General features: G+C 40.9%; 1 protein-coding gene across 1 annotated transcript; it reads right to left on the reverse strand.

Annotated features, from left to right (window-relative positions):
- Nucleotides 1-190: 190 nt before the first annotated feature.
- On the reverse strand, nt 191-20,928 carry npc1l1 (NPC1-like 1). The gene is made up of 18 exons (XM_088933049.1): nt 20,781-20,928; nt 15,442-16,997; nt 14,303-14,403; nt 13,604-13,776; nt 12,805-12,933; nt 11,695-11,877; nt 10,758-10,872; nt 9,789-10,054; nt 8,916-9,005; nt 7,998-8,188; nt 7,175-7,302; nt 6,388-6,517; nt 6,011-6,066; nt 5,562-5,712; nt 5,044-5,275; nt 3,342-3,455; nt 2,522-2,684; nt 191-1,652 (listed from the first exon to the last, which is right to left on the reverse strand). The coding sequence occupies exons 1-18, from the start codon at nt 20,829-20,831 to the stop codon at nt 1,438-1,440; spliced, it is 4,044 nt and encodes a 1,347-aa protein (XP_088789175.1). The 5' UTR covers nt 20,832-20,928; the 3' UTR covers nt 191-1,437.
- Between the last annotated feature and the right edge of the window lie 261 nt (nt 20,929-21,189).

The raw sequence follows: 21,189 nt of genomic DNA on the forward strand, positions 1-21,189 counted from the left end.
CTGGTTTCTGTCATTGAGGGGGGAAAATCATGTTACATATCATCTATTTTCTGTGTGAAGAGAACTTTCCAGTTAAAAAAAAAATGAAGAGCTCATCTCTAAAGCTTCTGAAACTGTCAGAACATTGAAGCAAAACCAGATGGGTACAATCTACAGCTCTTAAAAATAAGCTGTTTTTTGTTCAGCCTCAGAAGATCAAAATAATTTATTCTGTTTTCTCTCGGTGAAAAAGAGTGAAATTGATGTACAGAATGCTCAAAGTAAGTATACCCCCCCATTTTTATTTCTGGTCAACAAACCCACTAACAACTTTCCTATTTATTGCATAAGTCATCCTTATATTCTTGATTGAACTTTGATTTCAATATGGTCATACTTTTTATATTTTTTCTTAGTGTGATTTTACATTTCTTTAATTACATTCATTTGTGGTTCAACAGCTTATATTTTTCAAGTATACTGGCAAAATGTACAACAGTTATACTGATGTGACAGGCTTACTAGTTCCTACAGTGAGATAGTACCGATGCCTATGTTTTGTGCTTGCTCATGGGTATAGGGACTAGAGTGTCATGAATTTAAAGAGTTAAAGTTAAGGAAAATGAGTCAAACTCATCACTGATGGCAGTCACCGAACTTTACCCAAAATGGGCTCTATTTTTAAACATGCTTCAATGAATACTGTAAACATTTTTCTGTTGTTCAACCTTTTCTCTAAAATTTTGTATATTGAAATAAATCCTGTATAAATATATGAACTGTTTTTTTTAGTAAGTTTGAAATCCACAGAGTGGTGCAAATGTAGCACAATGCATTACAAATTCAGCTGGAGCTTTGTGGACTCAGTCATATCAGATTAATGTGTAGTTGTTGACGGAAGTTACTACTCTACTGTTACGTACAGTATATATGTACATAGTGGTAATAATGAAAGAGTGGATTAAAGTGTTTTACATTGGATATGTAGAGAGGAGTGCAAATATCTGTGCATGACTGTAATTCATGTGTCAATAATTTTTTCGAGAAATATTACAGTCCCTGTTGTAATAGCAACACCAGTGTTTAGGTATAAAATAAATACAGTCTGAATTAATTGCACAGTTTCCACTACTATATACAATTAGTAACATTTTTCATTGCATTGGTAGTGTCTTTGAGATATGTATGATGTGAATTTTTAGAAGTATCAAATCTGTACTTTACAATGCAGCAGAACATACACTATGGTAAAAGTGTTCTCAAATAGTTTATGAAGGCCTCTTCGGCATTCCCATTTGGATCTTCTTGTATGGCGTTTTCCAGGAGTGTACAGTTTGTTTCCTGTTTCCACATGCTTGTATCCTGGGGTGGTCATATGGGTATTTTCAGGATCCAATGTTCTCGGAGAAAAATGAGGTATGTGCAGTTAAGAAAGTGTTTTTTTCCCCCCAGTGGTTTTCACATTTCTGAGGTTGCCTGGACAGGTTCCCCCTCTACAGTATTGGAGGGGTAGGTGTGTGGTTGTCCGTTGTTCATTGTACTTGTGTCACGATGAAGGTTTTTTTCAGAGTCGTTAAATCCTGTGTTTAAGTAGACGTGATTGACGCATGTAGAATCCTTTTGCTCTTTTTTCTCCTGGAGTTCCAGCAGCACAGCGCGGTTGACATCAGGCCCTGGAAGAGAAAGAAAATGATTAAAATCAGACCTTGACCTGGTCATGTGGACTGATTGACTTAATGTTTATTTCGGGAGCTCAGTGCTCAGATGGTCCCTGGTGCCAAGTCTTATTAGCTGCTCCACCACTTTGAAAGCCCCTCTTATCCTTCCTCAATTCAATTGATCTGCCAGCGCCAGCAACATGAAGAGTACGGATTTACTACTCTTAAAGGCAGTGCAGGCGGCTGTGGACGAATATCACTTTTCTGCTCAGTTTTCCAGATCACCACTCATTGCTAGACTATGGTATTTTCTGGTCCTATATCTGGCTCTTCTCTAAGTTACTGGGCATTTTCTCCAAATAGGGCAGTTATGTGATGAAAGTGGTTCACATTTCTGGACCTGGGGACCCATACACCTGTTCATTTACCTTACATCTGATGTCTTGAATCCTCACCTGAACCAACAAATTGCTTGGTTAGGACCTTCGCAAGTTTTTTTTTTTCTGTGCAAAGGTTGTAGGTTTTAAGTTCTGTGGGAAATTTAATAGTTAAAAGTCAACCTCCTACATGTTAAAGAACTGAAAACAAAGAATTCATTTTAAAAATATTAATGATCTAAAGGGTACAATTATTTAGATGTGTGTTCAGAAGAAACAAAAACCAGGACCAGAATTAGGAACCCCTGTATTATGGGACTCCACTTGTGACTGGGAATGGGGTAAATATAGTCAGTCCCTACAGGTCTTCTAGTGGGGGATCTTCCTCTTTAGCAAATAAACACAGTGCCTGATTCATGTACGGGATGGCTGGGTGGAACTTCAGATGGGGTGAAGAAATAATCGATCTCTCCGGGTAGTGCAGGGAAGGAGAGAAAGCTCTCTTACCAAAGTAGCTGAGCAGCACGGGCAGGAAGATCAGGCCATGAGCCATGCCCAGCAGGGTGATGACTAGGTTGAGGCGGAAGAAGAAGAGCTGGATAAGTTGGGCCTTTGCAAACGCCAGCACCACAATTCCTGGGAGATTCGTCATGGCAACACCAGCAAATACCTGAGAGTCCGAGACATGAGGCATACAGTTAGGCCGATCTTCTTAGGATACCCTAAATGAACTGCCCTCAGAATCCTCTCTCTTAATGGCTGTTGTTCTTAATGTTAGTTTCTTCACCATCTGGATCTCATTGTTTGAATTATTCCTTAAGTTTTATGAATCTTTCTTCATCCTTCTTAATGGTAGCGAAAACGTGTTTTGGTGCATTCACAAAGCCTAGCTTGTAAACGGGCTCAGTCATGGGAAGTAAACAGCCTAGCTTCTGCAGCCTCAGTCATTGGAAGCCCATAAGAATAATGGGATATTTGTTTTGTAGGACTATATTTGGCATGCGTGTTGTTACAGAGAAGTTTTACATTTTTGTGCCAAAATTGGACATTCCTACAACTGAAGCAACTCTTCATCAGTAATTGTCCTTCAGATTTTAATAGCTGATTTCTGATTTGATCTTATTTCTGCAGGATGACACTTCAGATATTAGATCCTATGAGAAGTGGCTGCTGGAGACTTTGAGATCAATTAGCTACAGACAACATTATCAGTTATCAAATGAGCGAAGGGGGTCAAAAGGTCTGCCCTCGTTTGTAGCCCTCTTGTTCTTGCCCTTTAGACTCAGTCTGCTCAGGAGCTACTGTAAATAAATGCACGCTGACTTACGGCACTGCCCATGTTGGCTGTGGCCTCCTTGGCTCTCTCCACACGGGTAGTCTTGGTGCTGATGGCAAAGGTGCGGGTGAGATGGGAGACAAACTCCACTGAGATACCGACAGCCTGGAAGAAACACGCACTTCCATTAGGGCACTGCACAATACGACTTGATGTAACAGGGGTTTGTTCCAAGTACTCATGATCCTCAAGGGCACTGACGAAGCCAACTCAAGGGAGTTCTTCAGAATGAAAAGCGAAACATGAATTTGAGCACACAAGTGGAAACTATGTAGAATGACATTTCAAACCGAGAACAGGAGGCATTTCTTTGCACAAAAGCACAAAAGAACAAAACACCCAGCCATATTTTTGAAACTGATACCATGACTTCTTTCAAGAAACAGCTAGATGAGATGCTTGGATCAATGAACAGCTTCCAAATGGGCTAGATGGCCAAATGGCCTCCCCTTATTTGTAACTTTTCTCATGTTCTCATTTCAATACAGTGCTTCATACAGTCCCATCATAGAATACTGTATTACAAACAAGCAGAAAGAGCCATGCAGTGTGATTCCATTTACAAAGGGATAGTGATAGTGAAATACTGAATATAAAACACAGTAAACATACTGTGATCTTGAAAGGAAAAAGTAATAGGTCTATTCCATGCTGAAAAGAGAAGAAGGGAAACACGTTTCGGTTGTGGAGCCTTCTTCGATTGTAAGAAAGATAGGGCTATACTGTGATCTTAACTTACATTTTAGAATGAGTGGGTTTGTTTGTATATCTTGTATCTGTCAGGAAGTACCTATACCACAGAGCTTGCTGTTTCTAGTCCTGCGGTTTCTTCAGGGCAGGGAAATGGGTCCAATAAATTGAACTGATTTAGTTTAGAGTAGAACAAACATCACAACCTGCTCGTGACACTCAGAATCATGAATAAGAAAGAATCCCTTACTATGATAAGTTTAAACTCTGATTTGCTTATATTTTGGCAAATGGAGCTACACATTGGAGGAGTGGTACAGTGCACACTAATCACAATTGCAAAATGTTGCACTGTGCTCTGAAACCTGTTACTTACAGCATCTTATCTAAAAAAAGGTGATATGGAGTTGAATTATTGTATTGATGAAATCCTTCCAATTAATAAGCCCTAACTACCCTTTAAATGTATTTTTTAATTAATTTATCTCTTACTTATCTTTTCAGTAAAACTATCTCTCTTCAGTAAAATGTAGTCTAAGAAACACAAGAATCACTTCCTACAGTTAAAGTTAACATCTGACCTAAACATACCCTCAGTGGAATTCAATAAGAAATGAGCTACACATTTTAAGCCTGGATGAAGATGCCTGTTCTTTAATTGATAGAACCTGGATAGAAGAAACTCTTATCAGAGCATGTTCAACACCAAAGGTTACAGACCTTCTTGGTTTTGGGAATGTGTGGGTTGGTCATACAGTATGTGAACACAAGGTTATCCAAAGTAGAAATTATGTGAGCTCAACAGCAGTTCAGCAATAGGCTCTGCAATAACCAAGTTTTCACTATGGCATTATTTCTTGCTCAGTCCAACAGCTTCTAATCTTCCCTGTTCCGTGAAAGGAACAGGGAAGATTAGAACTGTTTGTTACTGTATTAGAGCATAAATAAAAAAATTTCAATCAAGAGAATTGTGTTAGTGAGTCTTCAACAATGCATTACTGACCGTGACCAGGTTGATGAGTGAGACAGCATTGTAGTCAATCCCCCACAGGGTCATGACCCCAACGGTATCCACGGTGATCATGACGATGGTGAGAAGGTTGAGCAGACCTGACAACAGGTCCATGCCCAGCAGGATGCAGCACACAACAAAAGTAGGCAGGAGACACATTGAGATGCTGAAGATGCCCTCTGGCACAATGGAGAGGTACTGCTCGTAGAAAACGTAAGTGATCCTGCAGGACAGATGCAGAAATGCATTTATGTGCTTTAAGGTCCAGTGAGTTCAAGAACTGCACAGTTCATAAAGCTGAAAGTACCAGTTCAAGAAATGGTAGACATTCCATAAAAGACCCTCAAAACCATTGACATCTTGGAGAAGAGACACCCCCTGAGGGATTTTAACTTTTAAAAAGACCTTAAAAGACTTGAGTCTTAGTCTAGAAAACCCCAGGTGTGTCTAGCTCTGGGGTCTCCAGGTGCCCCCTGCGCAGTAGTTCTTAGGGGTGACGGGGCTCGTACGTGTAAGGGAAAACCTCAAAGTCGGGGTCTGTGCCCAGGATCTTCCTCATGCCCATGGTGATGTTCTCTGCCAGCTTTCGGGCCTTCTGCAGAGCGTTGGTGAACTCCTGAGAGTTGGTCAGAGGGGTGTGATAGGCCATGAACCGCGAGGCTGCCGGAGAAAAGGAAGCCAGGGTCAGTCTAAACAGTTTCCAACACACACACACATTCCCTGATATAGGGGATTAAATATCTAGCTTCTTCTCACAGGTGTCACCAAATATTCTGTGCTGCATGCGTTTTCTTCATCAGCGTGCTCAGCTGTGCATTTAGCAAATCTTTGAATAGTGAAGTCATGTGAAATCTAAAAGCTGGGTTAATGTATTTTTCTTTTTAGAAATCCTCAGTACCATGCATATCTGCCAAATCTCTCCATAATCACAACTCTGGTTAAAAAAACTGATTCTTACCTATCACGTCTCCCTTCTCATTCCTCACCACTGCTTTGTCATAGGCCCCCAACCCTCTGTGGAGACAGAATGGGGGCTTTAGCAGACACAGGTTCAAATGGACTGACTAGGGCTAAAGGTTTTCTGGGACATTTATTTTGTGGGATTGGTCACAGAACTACAAGTGGGACTTCTCTTGACCCGAGAGCAAACCTTTACTCTTTGCAACAATGTCTGAAAGGAGCACAGTGTCAGTCGCAACATCAAAGTGGGATTTTGGGGCTAAGTGAACAGAAAAGCCACATAAAAAGATTAAAAGTTAAAAGTGGACCACAGGAAGCAGAGTATTCTGGAGGCGAGGAACAGCAGGGCAGGATGGGTGCGCTCTCTCCACTCACCCCTTCGAACACTGCAGGTCGGGCCGATCATTCAGGAAGTAGGGAAGGTACTTGTGGAATTCCTCCACGTTGGGCCTCAGAACACCAGTCGCATTAGGTTTCATACACCTCTTCATGCATATCAGGCCAGCTGCCAACATAAGATTTCAAACTCTGCATCCATTATGAAAGCCTCTAATGTGAGTACCACATGTATCATACTGTACCCACTGATTTTGGGACTAATGTGCATTTCAGTAGTTTGGTTAGATTCTAATAGATTCTAATCAGTGCAATAGAGGGATGAGTGTGCTAGAGGTCATTTGGCGCAACTTTTCTAGCTGAGAGAATGAGTGCAAGGATGAGATTGATCAAATCCCCTCCACTTTCACAAGGAATGAGTTAGGGAGCTGCCTCAAGGGTGAAGATGGGTTGGCAGGTGAAATGTGAGAGAAATGCACAAAGTCAATAAAGCAACATGTATACATGTGGTGGATAGTGGAAGTAGGCGTGCCTTTAGCAAAACATTCAAAACACTTGCCAAATATGACCAAAGAGACCACAAAATTAGAAGGTGCTTAACATACGGTTTATATAATATACATATATACTGTATATGTTAGGTGTTATTATTGAGTTATGAGTTAATCTGACAACAGGGGCGCCAAGTAAAAGTTCTTAGGTCTCTTACCTGAAAATAATACATGTTTTTTCTTTAAATAATAGTGTACAGTAAATATCAGTGAATTTTTAGAATGTGCATTGAACTCCACAGTTTCATAGAGCATTTGTGAAAAATAGGACCTACACTCATTTGCTGGGCAGAATTGTCCGAATTGAGGCCCAAATGTGTATAACCGGCAGCATCTGGAGCCTGGATTGAGCCAGTCGATGAAGTCATCAACCCAAGAGGAGGCTGGGATAGCAAGGTATGATCTGAACACAGAGACAGAAACAGGCACATGAATGGAGCGAGTTACTTTTACAACTTAATCAGTTAAGGGGAAGCACTTGGGCACTTATAAGTGGAGAGTTGCAGGTTCAAATTCCAGGTTCGAAACAGCTGTTATACTATCAAGGGAAGTACTTCACCCAAACTGTTCTAGTAATATGTCCAGCTTTGTAAATTGACACAGATGTGACCCATTTTGGATAAAAGCATCAGCCAATTTATGAAAGTTGTGTTATTGTTACCTGTATGTAATTTAGCACTTGTCTATCATAAATATCAATTTAAAAAAAATAAAAGTACTACACATCGTTTTAGAGCCACTTGCAAAGCAAAACACGAAATATGAATCCTTAACAAAAAACACTAGGATATTTTATAAAGTTTGGTAAATGTATAGCCCTTTCAAATATCTCAGAACGATCCTCTTTTTAGTTCAGGCTATGTTCTAAAAGAGCTATATGTGGTTAATTATGGGTATGAATCTTAATTATATTGGCCTCACAAGAAGGGCGAATGTGAATTCTTAAGACAGTTCCATGTTCTGTAGGATTGTGATTAGATAAAGAGCTTATTGATACTGGAACCCATAATGCCTTTCAAACACACATGTATCCTATAGACTTTATATATACAGGCATTTGTCATCCTTAAGTATCAAAAGCAAAAGGGCAGTGCTTACTCTTTGGGGAAATTAGTGGCATACTGGATTTTCTGGGTGAGAGAGTAAGGATCGCATCCAACACTCGAGCACACTCCATTCATCCCACTGACACTGGAGAAGTTGTAGCCCCCTGTGGTGACGAAATAGGTTGGGACTCCCACCTCAAAATACTTGTACAGGTACTTGAAATACTCCAGCATGTACGAGTCCTGTGCCAAACAGAGAGAGTGTGGTGGCGGTCAGACCTTCATTTGCATCATTTTGGGAACAAGCTGAGCTTTCAATTAAAATATGAGTTGGTTGCCCACTTAAATGTGAGTGATGCACATTGGCTGTCAAAACAGTGTGTGCCAGCTCTGTTGACGGACTTTTGCCATCACTGAATCTGTACTGCTCACGACTACAGTTGGCACTCATCTAACTGCTAACGAATAGCTTTACACTGCCCACTACAGTGCTACCAGCTGAGTGCTGGTTCAGTGTTAGTATCTGGGCAGGTGAAGTTTAACCATTGCTTGCTATGCCCCAGAACTCTGGAATTCTATCACCTAGGATATCAGAGAGTCCTTCCCTGAGAGCTTTCAAATACAGACCCAAAACATTCTTCAGAAAGGCAATTATTTATTTGATATCAGTGTCTGCCCCTTTGTTTTTTCTATTACATTCTAAACCATTTTTAAATTATACTGTTATCTCCTCTCCTGTTTTAATCTTATTGTAAAAGCACTGAGATGCTACTTGACAAGACACTATTATTATTGCTTAATATTAATTGATACTTTAGACATGATACTGCCATACATTGTTTTGGCATTGCACAACTGAATACAAACCTTTTTACAGCAGACACCAAATACTGAAGCATCTTTTATCTGTGGTGCAAGCTCACAGGACAAGGTGTGGAAATCTAAACTAAATCTAAGAAAAAAAACTCACCTGGGGCAGAGCCAGTTCCTGATCCAAACCCACTTTCACGTGGAACATCAGGAAGATTCCAGAGCAGAAAATGAACAGGAAGAGAACCATCTGGGAGGAGACACAAGGCACAGCAGTAGATTTCAGCCACAGGGTTGGAAAAAGAATTGTGGTGCAATTCATACATGCTGGTACTTCAGGATTTAAGAGAGTGTGTGGAAAAAAGAAGGTGCAATATCCTCACCAACCTGTATTGGCTCATTGGGTAACAGTGTTAATCATAGTATTAGTAGCTACTGTATATCACTCTGCAATATACAACTGGCAACCCACTGACACACTGGATGGGAGACCTCCTGGAAAAGCTAAGGTTGCTACTGGAAGAGCTGTTAGTGGGACCAGACGGGATCACTCACCCTGCAGTCTGTGTGGCACTATACTGTAATAAGGTGCCATCCTTTGGATGAAACATGAAACCGAGGTCCTGACTCTCTGTGGTCATTAAAAATCAATTTCTGGAAAGAGTAGGGGTGTTACCCCAGTGTCCTGACCAAATTCCCCCTGACCTTTACTAATCATGGCCTCATATTAATCCCCATCTATGACTTGGCTTAATTGCTCTGTTCCTATCCCAAATGATAGTTGATGTATGATGAACGTACTGGTGCACTATGGCTGCCGTTGCATCATTCAGATGATGGAGGGGAGTCTCCTTTTAGTGGATCTCCCAGAAAAGCTCTATATCCGTGTATTATTATTATTATTATTATTATTATTATTATATTGCCATGATATGTCATGTTGTCCCTTCAAACACATTCCTCATGGCAAGAGCGACACCTGCTGTCCGATTACTATACTGCAGCTCGTCCTGCAGCAGATCGCTGGACCTACCACAGCGACCCTGGTGACGTTGTGCAGCAGGAAGGGGGCGTAGTAGCGTCTGATGGCGGGCAGCAGGAAGCCCTCGCTCTTGCCCTTCTTCTCGGAGCCGCCCACAGTGACACAGCAGAGGACGTCGCAGCGGGAGGCGTCCTGCCGCCGCGCGTCCAGGGAGAGCAGCGCCACGAAGGCGGTCATCTGCAGGAGGAAGTCCATCAGCACGGCGAGCGCGGCGTAGAGGGCGAAGGACTTCACCGCCGGCATGCTGCTCAGGGCTCCTGCGACGGCAGAGAACACACCCCTCACCAGCGGCTCCACACTTTTTACCTTCCTGGCAGCATAATAATTGCTTACACTTATATAGCTTTTCTGGACACTCCACTCAAAGTCCTTTACAGGTAATGGGGACTCCCCTCCACCACCACCAATGTGCAGCATCCACCTGGATGATGCGACAGCAGCCAGAGTGCACCAGTACGCTCACCACACACCAGCTATCAGTGGGGAGGAGAACAGGGTGATGATCTCCAGTGGGCTGCCAGTTGTGAGCTGCAGGGTTCAGTTGTGGCTGCTGGATGTTTCGCCCTAGTTAAGGTTCTGCCACGGTGTTTTAGGCATGCCAGTTTGTTTGGAGGGACTTCAGATTTGCAGGAAGAGATTGGTGGGTGACTCTGTGCAGTTGTCACTGCTAACACACAACCTGCCTTTTGTGTACTACAGAGAATGCACATGTACACAGCACCTCTCAGACTTGCTCGATTACAAAGAAGTTTCTCTTACTTGCCCACAGGGTTTCTACCTGTTCATCATCAGCAGTGACTTGATATTTTGTTTCTAAAACAAACATGTTAAGAAGGACAGCAGATCACTTTACCGCTTGAAGGATCCCAAAAGAGAAGGAAGGGGGGATTTTGTTTTTTTAACCCAGAAGTGACCTCATCATATTTCACAGTCTAATATTATGACAGACTCCATTCTCACCTAAGAAGAAGCAGACGGACTCGGAGAGGCTGCAGAGAAGCATGCTGGGAGCCACGCTGCCCAGTACTCGACCAATCTGTTCCTCTCTCTTCTCCTCTGGTTTCCGCTCATCCCTCTGTCGATGAGAACGAACTGCTCATTCAACAGCAGGTGACAGCTGAACTGCTCTGGAGACAGTAACGGCCTCCACATGCGTTTGATGCAGCTGAGTGTCACCTTGGCTTACATCTAATGGCAACCCCATTTACTGCGGAGTTAACACTCCACAATTTTTCCAAGTGTTGATTGACTAAATGCATTTTTTAAAGTAGGTAAGAGCAGGGAGGTGAGTCAGTGTGCAAGCTGCAAAGCAACTAGAAAAGGAAATGGAAACACTCAAAATCTCAGTGTTTTGGCTATGATGCATTATGGAAAACCACACATCTCAAGAAGACTCTGCAGCTCAAAGTAAAAGCTGAAAAGAGTTTTCTTTCTATTTTCTTTTCAAGTTCAAGTACAATTATTATTACATTATTGCCTTAACCACTAGTTGCATGTAATTTGGTTTGGTGAGTTAATGGATTCAAATGCCACACAACACAAATATACAACATAAAGCTAATAATAAACAGCATCCATCCAACACATCATCCCATACCATCCTAAACACACACCAATAACTTTATAAATAGCAGTGAGTTTCATTGTTGCATTAACTATTTTTTTAATCTGAATGTTTTAATGACATAAAATGAATAAGAATTTCTGATTTTTTTTTAAAAATGAAATGAAATAATACTCACTGAATAAAGATTTCTTTATTCCAATCAATAAAGGAAGGAAATGCTGAACATTGTTTTAGAACTTCTCATCCGTGACATATTTATTAAATATTTAATATGCATGTATAAGAAAACGTTTCCCATTGGAAAGTCAAACGATGATAAACCTTGCTGACCTGAAACTCCAGGACGAAGATGAAGATGTTGTCAGCTCCCACCGCCAGCACCAGGAAGGGCACGACCTGCAGGATGACCAGGGAGGATGGGATTCCTATCCAGGCGTAAAATCCCATGGAGGCCAGGACAGAGCAGCCCACAACCAGAATCCCCCCCAGGCCCAGCAGCAACTTGGAGTCAACCTGGAGCACAGGAACCAAAACACTACCGTTACCCATCAGCCAGAGCTAGGACCTACTTTACCAAAAGTGGGGTTCCCCATTCCTGCACGGCCAGGCTAGGGATACCTGCTGGGCCCTGGATGAGCCAGACACTTTGAGACAGGATGGGTGTTGCACGTTGTCTTAAAAGTAAAACAAATTAACTTCTAAACTAAAAAGAATGACACCATTCTTATCCTCTTTTTGTCAACCCAAGCTTCTGTGGATCACAGCTGAACAGAATTACCAAGAGCTGAAGTAGATAGATGCATGAATTGTCCAGAGGGCAAATCTTAGTTCATAAATGGTGTAATTGCAAAATAAGAGCAATAAAATAAAGGATAGTGACAGCATTGTTCAACGCTAATAGCAATGACCTTGTACATAATGTTCAGATATCAATGGACAACTGCCAAATACCCTATTGAACTGGAAATATTTTTTTGGAAAGTATTGCCAGCATACCACCAATCAAATCAACTGGCACAGACATTACTGATTAACTAAGGCGGAAATGAAACTATTTCTAGATAGGCATCCTTTAAAAAGTAATTTCTTTGAATTGAAAGGCATAGCTATAAATGCTCATTTAATAAGCAGATATATTTAAATCTGGAAATGAATCTCTAGTTCAAGCCATATCCTCCAGTTGGACCAGTTAGCAAAGACAGAAATCACTTTCTTTGGGTTCCAGATTTCTAACTTCTGAATTTTGGTTGAGACTGCAATTGCAGTACATGGATGATTCTGTACAATGTTAAACATAATGAAAATTATGTGTATCGCATGTTACGGAATATTATCGTGGGTACTGTGAAGGGACTAAATCTTTCTTATGCCTGTTCAGGTTTGATTGCACTTCAAAGCAGCTCTGGTATGAAGACGCTGAGTGATGAGGTCATTGCCTACCAGTATTCTCCTGCAGGAGGAGTACTCCCCCAGCGCTACAGCGATGTACACGAAGATCACAAGGTAGCTGATCATGAAAATGGGAATGTCTTCCATTGTTGTTCGGTTGATTTCGTCTTCCAAAGATCTCTGAGGAATAACAAAAAGAAAGAGAAAAGAAATCCAAAGAGATAAATGCATAACTGCAACACTTCTTTTTGTACTTTGGGGTAAAAGTTCTGTTGTTACGTTGACTTGTTGGTCTTGTGGTTTTGTCCACAAGTTTCTTTCTACAACATCTGACTGTAAAACATGTACAACCTCCAGAATTGGCTTTTTTCTGATGATTCAAATGTGTAATCAACCCTTCCATCCACATGTCCTCTCATCTGTTCATTCATAGGGTTATTTGAAAGGGAATACAGCACATTCCCTTTCAGCAGTCAGAATTAAGATCCGTAAACAGAGAGGTCAACAAGGGGACATAATTCCATCTTTAAAAATCCTCAAAGGCATCAAAAAAGTCAACCCAATGAACGTCTTCAGAATCGACCACGAAAAGTTAACCAAATGGTAGAAATGGAAACTAAGGACGAGTATTAAAAATGAGAACAGGGATTTTGTTTATGCAATAGGCATGGAACAAGCCACCCACCCATACTGTCAAAGCTGATACCAATTGGAGAAGAGCAGCCTCTCAACTCTAGGCTCTTTTACGTTCTAAAATGTTACGTTCTGAAACGAAATCAGAGTATGTTTCACCTCTGTGCCCATAATTCTGCTCCGTGCCCCCTCTCCTGCGCACCCACTGGGGCCATACCTCAGCCATGTACGCAAAGGTGAAGTTGGTAGAAGGATCCCTCTGGTACTCTTGTACGATATCCAGAAACATCTGTTCCCAGATCTGGACCAGCTTGAACTTGACGTCATTACGGGGGTAATTGTTCAGGGAAAATGTGAGAATCAGAGCCTCAGCATTGGTGTAGTCAGAACCTGAAAGGTAGGAGAGGGGGGAGGGGGGTCTGTAGTCTGACCTCAGTGAGCTTCCCAACACTTTGTCCAGCTGAGAGCTACAGTACAATTCCATGCAAACAGATTAATCTAACTAAAGATCCACTAAAACATCTTTATCCCATTTGTCTTGTTCTAACAATCAGTTTGCCCAGTTTATTGTGGTGGTAGTGTGAAGTGGCTTTCAAGTAAAGGTGTGTTACAGATGCACAATACCTTCCATCCATTCATGTAATCAATCACATCAATAACAGAACCACAATGAAGAGCATGTGTAGTACCAACATCTCCTTTGTTTTTGCCTGTCAAACAGACCCTTCATTTACTTCTTCTATATTTTCTTAATGGGACAAATGTATCCCTTTTCCTCTGCGTTTCTGTTCCTCTGTGTTGATGGCTCAGAGATGCTTTAAGATGACAGCTTCAAAGCAAGAGGAAACCAGACGAAGCCAGAAGAACTTTGGAAGGCAGGATCTAGACCTTATAAGCCCTTTGTCTACGTCTTTACCTTCATATCCTCCAACTGCCAGGAAGGGGAAGACAGGAGCTCCGTAATCTGCCATGCAGCTCAGTGAGAGGTCTGTGACATCTTGGAAAGACAGTGGAGAGCTGGCAAAACACATTACAGGGATGCATTGCAACTGTTGCTAAAGAAAATGATTACACAAGCAGCAATGATCTTTTTATACAGCTTTTAGTGAAGCATGAACAATCAGTACTGATTGACACCTATGAATATGTGCAAATTATTAACACACTTTATGTTGAAGAGGGGACCTACGTCAGTGTATGAGTTGTTCAGATCCTTGTGGATCCATATACAAAAAGTTTTTGTTTCCCATTGGACCTCCTGAGATAGAAAGGATCAAATACTCTCCCCTCATTTGTTACCTTTGTCGTGTTCTTAGATCTGTGCTACATCGGCCATAGAAACAACAAAACAATGTGGGCTTTCAGCTAAAGCATTGATGGTCAGATCAGTCGTTCACACTATATATATAGAATTTATCTAAAAAGTTCACATGGAGTTATGCAAAATAATTTCAGTTTTATGGCACCCAGGAATGAAGAACATTGTTACCAGCAACCATGTACAGTTAATTAAAACCATTGCATATTTACCTATTCTTATGGTCTCATATGAAAACAAAACAAACCAACTGAAAACCAGAACTGCTTTATTATACTAACAATAAATGTGAAAACATGTGTTAAGCGTTGCACCAAAGCATTTTCTCACTTTTTTCATAGGAACTTAAACCTGTTAGAACAAAACCAATAGCTAGGACACACAACAATGTTGTCTGTGTATCTTACAAGGAATGCCCTTGGTTCATGGTGTCTGTTTAACAGCATGCTGTTACTATGTCATTTAGATGGCCCCTAATACTGGTAACTTCGACTTTACATACGTATAAAGTAAAATCTGAAAGCTCTATTGATAGGTTCGCCCCTCCTGGTATTATTGAACAGAAAGAGCGACTGTATCCAATGTAAAATAAATGTGGACGGGAATGGGAATGAGGTAATGTCAGTGTGGTACAGAATAAATAGCCCTGCAAGAAAACAATTCATTATAAAGGTTCAGATTTGAACTCCAGCATGACTTTAAGAATCATTTTATTAATAGTGCTTCTGTATACTCACTTAACACAGTATATGAAGTGGTCCCTCCAATCCACCTCCATTGTCTTCCCATCCTCTGTCATGTTGACTTTGGCATCCAGATTTTGCTTGCTATTCTGAAAGTACTGTACCAAGCTGTTAACTGCACAGTCAGTGAGGGCTGGGTTGCTGGGGTTAAGAGGAGCAAAGCAGATATCACTTAGGGTGACATTTCTGCCATAGTTCTCTGACCAAAACTCGATCGACTGCAGGCGGGTCTGCAGTTCTAGGAGTTGGAGGATAAGATCTTTTGAGATGATTCCACTGAAATTTTGCTTCCCGAAGAGCAGTGAGTCGTAGGTGTAGCCTGGGCGGCCGGGGGCAGTCAGGATCAGCTGGTTGGTGCGGAAGAAAGGGTCAAAGTGTTTATCATGGAAGTCCTTCTCCTTTCTGGCCCGGCTGTTGGGAGCCGACCAAAGCTCCACAGGATCTGTGGTCAGTTCGATTTTCACAAGGCCCGCGGCAAAAGCTGAAACGATAACTAGCGAGATTATTATGACCTTGATGGGGTGGGAGGCCATCAGGGTGCCCCAACTTTGGAAGAGACTCCCCAGGAAATGCTGAGTGGCCAGGCTGGCTCTGTCTTTGAATCTCACATCTGAGGGGAGGACTGCTTTTCTCACCACATTGTCGCTCTTGTCTTTCCCTTTGTCTTTGCTTCTTCCCCTGCAGAGGTTCCTCACCAAAATGAACCCCAGGAAGGACAGGCTGAGTGCAATGAAGACCACCAGACAGACCACCAGCACGCCATCCAACTGTCCAATTTTGAAGGCCCCTGACGAGGACACCGGAGGGGCATCAATGAGACAGGACTCGATGCAGTCCTGGCAGGAGCAGGCTTCTCCTCCAAGGGATGTAGATTCATTGCAGCGCTGGGCCCTGCCATTGTAGGGCACGATCCCCTGACCAACAGTAGTGCCTGCGGGGATGAGGCGGAAGTCAATGTCCAGGGGGGCCAGACCATTGCTGCTATCTCCCTGGAAGTCCAACCAGCGTTGCGTGTTGCAGCGGGTGACACCATACCTTCCACACATGGTGGCAATGGCAAAGCCCCCAGTCGAGGGGATGCGCACGTTTTTGCAGGAGTTGAAGGAATCATCTGCAAACGTTCGGGACAGATATGCCTGGTACTCCACTACAGCTTCCTTTTGCACTGCGTTTATTGTGACATTGACAGTCCTGGTGATATTGATGTGCAGACTCTGGTTGGGGCTGCAGGTGTTGATGCAATGGATATGGGCAAAGTTCTCAGCGCAGGAAGGACAGCGGACCAGGAGGGACTTAGACAGGGTGAGGCTTTCCTCCAAAGAGTTGAGTTGGTCTATGGAGCAGCAAGCGTAGGTGTTGTTCTCCCCATTGTCAAGCATGGGACACACATCCTTGAGCCTCTGGTAGTGCAGACTGCTCAGGTTCTTTGCTGGCCCTCGATAGACACAAGGGATGATGGGCTTGATCAGGCTGATGTTGATGGATGGATTGCGACCACACTCCTCGTAAAACGTGCAAAAGCCTTCCTGATGGATGGCAATTGAAACAACCTGGGGAACCCAGAGCACAAATGCTCTAGAATGTTTTCCGTAACAAAATACAAGCTTAATTCTGAATCAATTTTTTAATTAGCTCAGCTCAACACCCAAACCCAAGTTCTTGCACAGCTGGGACAATGGCTGCACATGTGATTTGTGAGGTCTGATTTACATACTAAAATCTGATCACCAGTGAGAGATATGAATGATGGGTAAGACTGTAGATGCCACTCTAAGCAATTACACTGTGATTTCACAGGCATCTAGGAATTCCTATGTCCACAGATGCATGACATTGCATAGCAAGCTGAAGACATCCCTGGAGTGGATTAATTCTGCCCACAAAAACGTAACCAACATGCTCTAGTAATACAACTCCACGACATGCACATGCTTTTGTGGGTTTGGCCACTTACAAGCCCGTCTTTCTTTTTAACAGTCAAATAACAGAAAATAAGCAGATTAGCAAAAGTTAGAAAAAACTGTAAGCAGAATCGTGGTTCCGACATTATGACTTTACTTAGCTGTGATATTCAGCACAATATACAACAAACGCCTTTCTCAATGTTTCAAATACAGAGACGAAAAAGGAACCCCAGCGTGTAGAGTTTCCTAAATATTTCAATGTACTTAGCATTTTGACTTCACCTCGTTACAAGTCAGGAGTGAAAGTTTGTCTTCGTTCACTTTACACTTGTTAGTATTATGCAAAAGGAACACAAATTTCCATAAAACTATGAATCACCACAAATTATATCTTATCAGTAGTGCTATTATTTTAATCATTACATGCAATTTTATCTGCTGTGTCACTGAACAGTGCGTAAGCCTCTGGACTCATAACTGATAGGCTAGAAGTTCAAGTCCTTGCTGTAGACACCGCTACTGTAACCTTGAATGAGGTACTTTACCCTAATTATTCCAGTCCACCCAGCAGTAAAAATGGGGACCAGCAGTACTGCCCAACACTAGCCCTGGCTAGATTGTAGACTTTTTACGCAAATGTAGACTTTACGTATGCTGTGTGGTGTCAGTCCTGCAACCATTGCTGGTTCACACACAAAAAATAAGAAAGCTGCTGAGAAAATTTTGGTCTCTGAGAGACCATGTTCTGTCCTGCCACACAATATAAACACAGTAACCACAAACCATATAGGTTTTACATCAATAGTTCCTTGTGTACATATGTCACTTCATGTAGTGAGCACAGAGGTTTGTAGAATGATTGAGTTGCATTGCTCCTTTGGATAACAAAATACTGAATTCAGTAATTGATTTTATAACAAAAAAAGCAAATAGTGTTTCAATTGTCAAGGTTAGTTGATTAAAAATATATAGTAAAGGCTACACAAAAAGAGACACTATTACTTACTTTAAGAAAAGTGAAATATATAATCCATATAACAAGTAAGCAATTAAGATAGTCTGGCTGTTAGGAAGTGGACAAATGCTTCTCCTGGCCTGAATTATGTGGGTCCAATTCACTTAACTATATCATACAGTAACAGCATAAGAAAGGTTACAAATGACAGGAAACCATTTGACCCATCTACTCCATTTGGTAAGTAGTATATAAGTGATCTGAAGATCTCATCCAACTGTTTCTTCAAAGAAAGCTATCGAAACAAAATATTGGCTTGACTCACTTGATCAGAGCTACAGTTTAGGCTTGTTATGAATGTTTCTGAAACCCACTACATTTTCTGGTTCTATACAGTAGGTGAATTAATGTGATCATAGTATCTTTGTGAAGTTGTTATGCTGGCTACAAAAGCCTCCGTTCAAACACCGCATTATCCTGTCTTGTTAAATATAATAAATATTGTTAGAAAATGACCTGCTTGTCAGTGACATCACTTGTTGGTATTATTTAGAATTTAGAATCGCCACAGAGTGGGCACAAGAAGCAGGAAATTGAAAAGAAGAAACAACGAAGTCAATAGGAAATACAAAATCCCTCTCATAGATTTAGAATTGGTAGGGGAATTCGACAAGGATGTCCCATAAGCCCATTCTTATTCCTGCTGGTCACACAAGTTATGGCTATTCATATAAAAAAAGATGTGTTTCAGGGAATTCAAATACAGGATAGATAGATTAAGTGTTCCCAATTAGCTGATGACACAACGCTATTTTTAAGAAACCATGCAGAGATTGAGAAGGCAATTAAGTGTATAAATGTTTTTTCCTCTGTTTCTGGTCTTTCTCTTAATTTAAAAAAATGTGAACTGATGGCTCTTGGGAACTGTGATGTTTCATCTATATGTAATATTCCTGTAAAAGATGTAGTTAAATATCTAGGTATTAAGATTTCCAAAAATCCAAAAATTAGAAATGATCTAAACGTTTCTCCAATTATGCATTCATTTGAAAAAAAACTTGACTTATGGTTGTTAAGAGACCTTTCTTTAAATGGTCGAATACTTTTGTCTAAATCTGAGGGTTTATCTAGATTAGTTTATGCTTCACTGGTTCTGGATGTACCACCTGCAACTATTAGGAAAATTGACTCCAAACTTTTCAAATTTATCTGGAGGAATAAACCCCATTATCTTAAAAGAGAAATTATTTGTCATCCACAGGCAGAAGGGGGCTTAAATGCTTTAGACTTTAGGACATCTAATGCTATTTTTAAGATTAAATGGATACAAAACTGTTTAATAAATAAGCAAAGTATATGGCATATAATCCCCAATCTGATATTTCAAGAAGTAGAGGGTCTAGAGTTTTTACTAAAGTGTAACTTTGACATTGGAAAAATCCCCTTGAAACTTGCCAGTTTTCATAAACAAGTACTTCTGACGTGGTCACTTATGTATAAACATAACTTTTCCCCACATAGATTTACTATCTGGAACAACAAATATATAAAAATTAGAAATAAAACCTTATTTTTTTAAAACTGGGTCAAGAATTATATAATTTGGATTAAACAATTAGTCAAGGCTGATGGTAAAATATATAGTTACACCGAGTTTGTTAATAGATACAATATTTCTATTACTTTGGATCGGTATTTTACTGTAATTAATGCGATTTCTGGGGAAATATTAACTCTTTTAAGGAGTTGTAATAGTAGTCCTTTAGAAACATTGGAAGAATTTACAGCTCATATTAGACTACAAGGAAAGGATATTGTGAGTTGTGGATGTAATAACCAATTTTTGAGATCCCTGTTAAAAAATAATAATTTACTTGCGACTACAATATATTGGAATTCCGCATTTGGAAAACGCATTGATTGGAGAAAAATTTGGATGATGCCCAATAAATATTGTATAACCAATAAAATTAAGGAGGTTTCATACAAAATAATTCATCGAATTTACCCAGTTAAAACTCTTGTTACCCAACGATTTAAAATTAATATAGATGACAAATGTGTTTTTGTGACAATAGCCCTGAAACTATTCAGCATTTGTTTTGGTTATGTCCCAGGGTAAAAATGTTCTGGACTAAGTTGCAGAATTATATTAAAAAAGAGACCAATGAAGTGGTCTGGGAGGTACCCTGTGTTTGAGTATTTTAAAATGGAAGTAAAGGGGTATTTGCAGACTATTTCGAAATGCAAAAAAATGAAAGCGGTGCGGACATTATTTTTATTTAATTCGTTTAATCTTTTTTCATAACTTGAATTTATGTAGTAGTATGTACCCCTGACGATATTTTTGTTTTGAATTGTTATATGTACTCTTGTTTGTATTGTAATGTTTGTTCTTTTGTTAAGCATAAATAAAAATTTAAAAAATTAAAGAAAAAAAAGGGAAATACAAAATCCCGCTTCCGATTACTTACTTGGTGTAGACCGAGGACGCACAAGACAACGACAAACGCGGACGTGTTCATGTTGTTACTCTGGACCTTGGTTCAGCGGGGACGGAGTGTGGGATAGAGGGACAGTTTCGACGAGAGGCCAGGTGTCAAGTACGCTGCCCTCTCCGGCAGGCTGTTCAGGCGAGCGACAGACGAGCAGTGTTTGTGAGTGTGCACTCCCAGCCTTGATAGAAGGAGTTTTATTCCTGTCTAGTATTCTTTATCTGGTGTGATGAAGACACATCCAATCCCGTCAGAGCCTCTAAATAATCATTGATAACGTGGTATGTTTGTGATGGCATGTTATCAGGCTTGGGAAGCCAAGGAGATAAACATGCTGCATTACTGTACTGGAAGAGGCTCATGTGGGCTTTCCCAGATATGGCATGGT

This window comes from Atractosteus spatula, chromosome 2, assembly GCF_055471065.1.
Source record: "Atractosteus spatula isolate fAtrSpa1 chromosome 2, fAtrSpa1.hap1, whole genome shotgun sequence".
Taxonomy (NCBI): Eukaryota; Metazoa; Chordata; class Actinopteri; order Semionotiformes; family Lepisosteidae; genus Atractosteus; species Atractosteus spatula.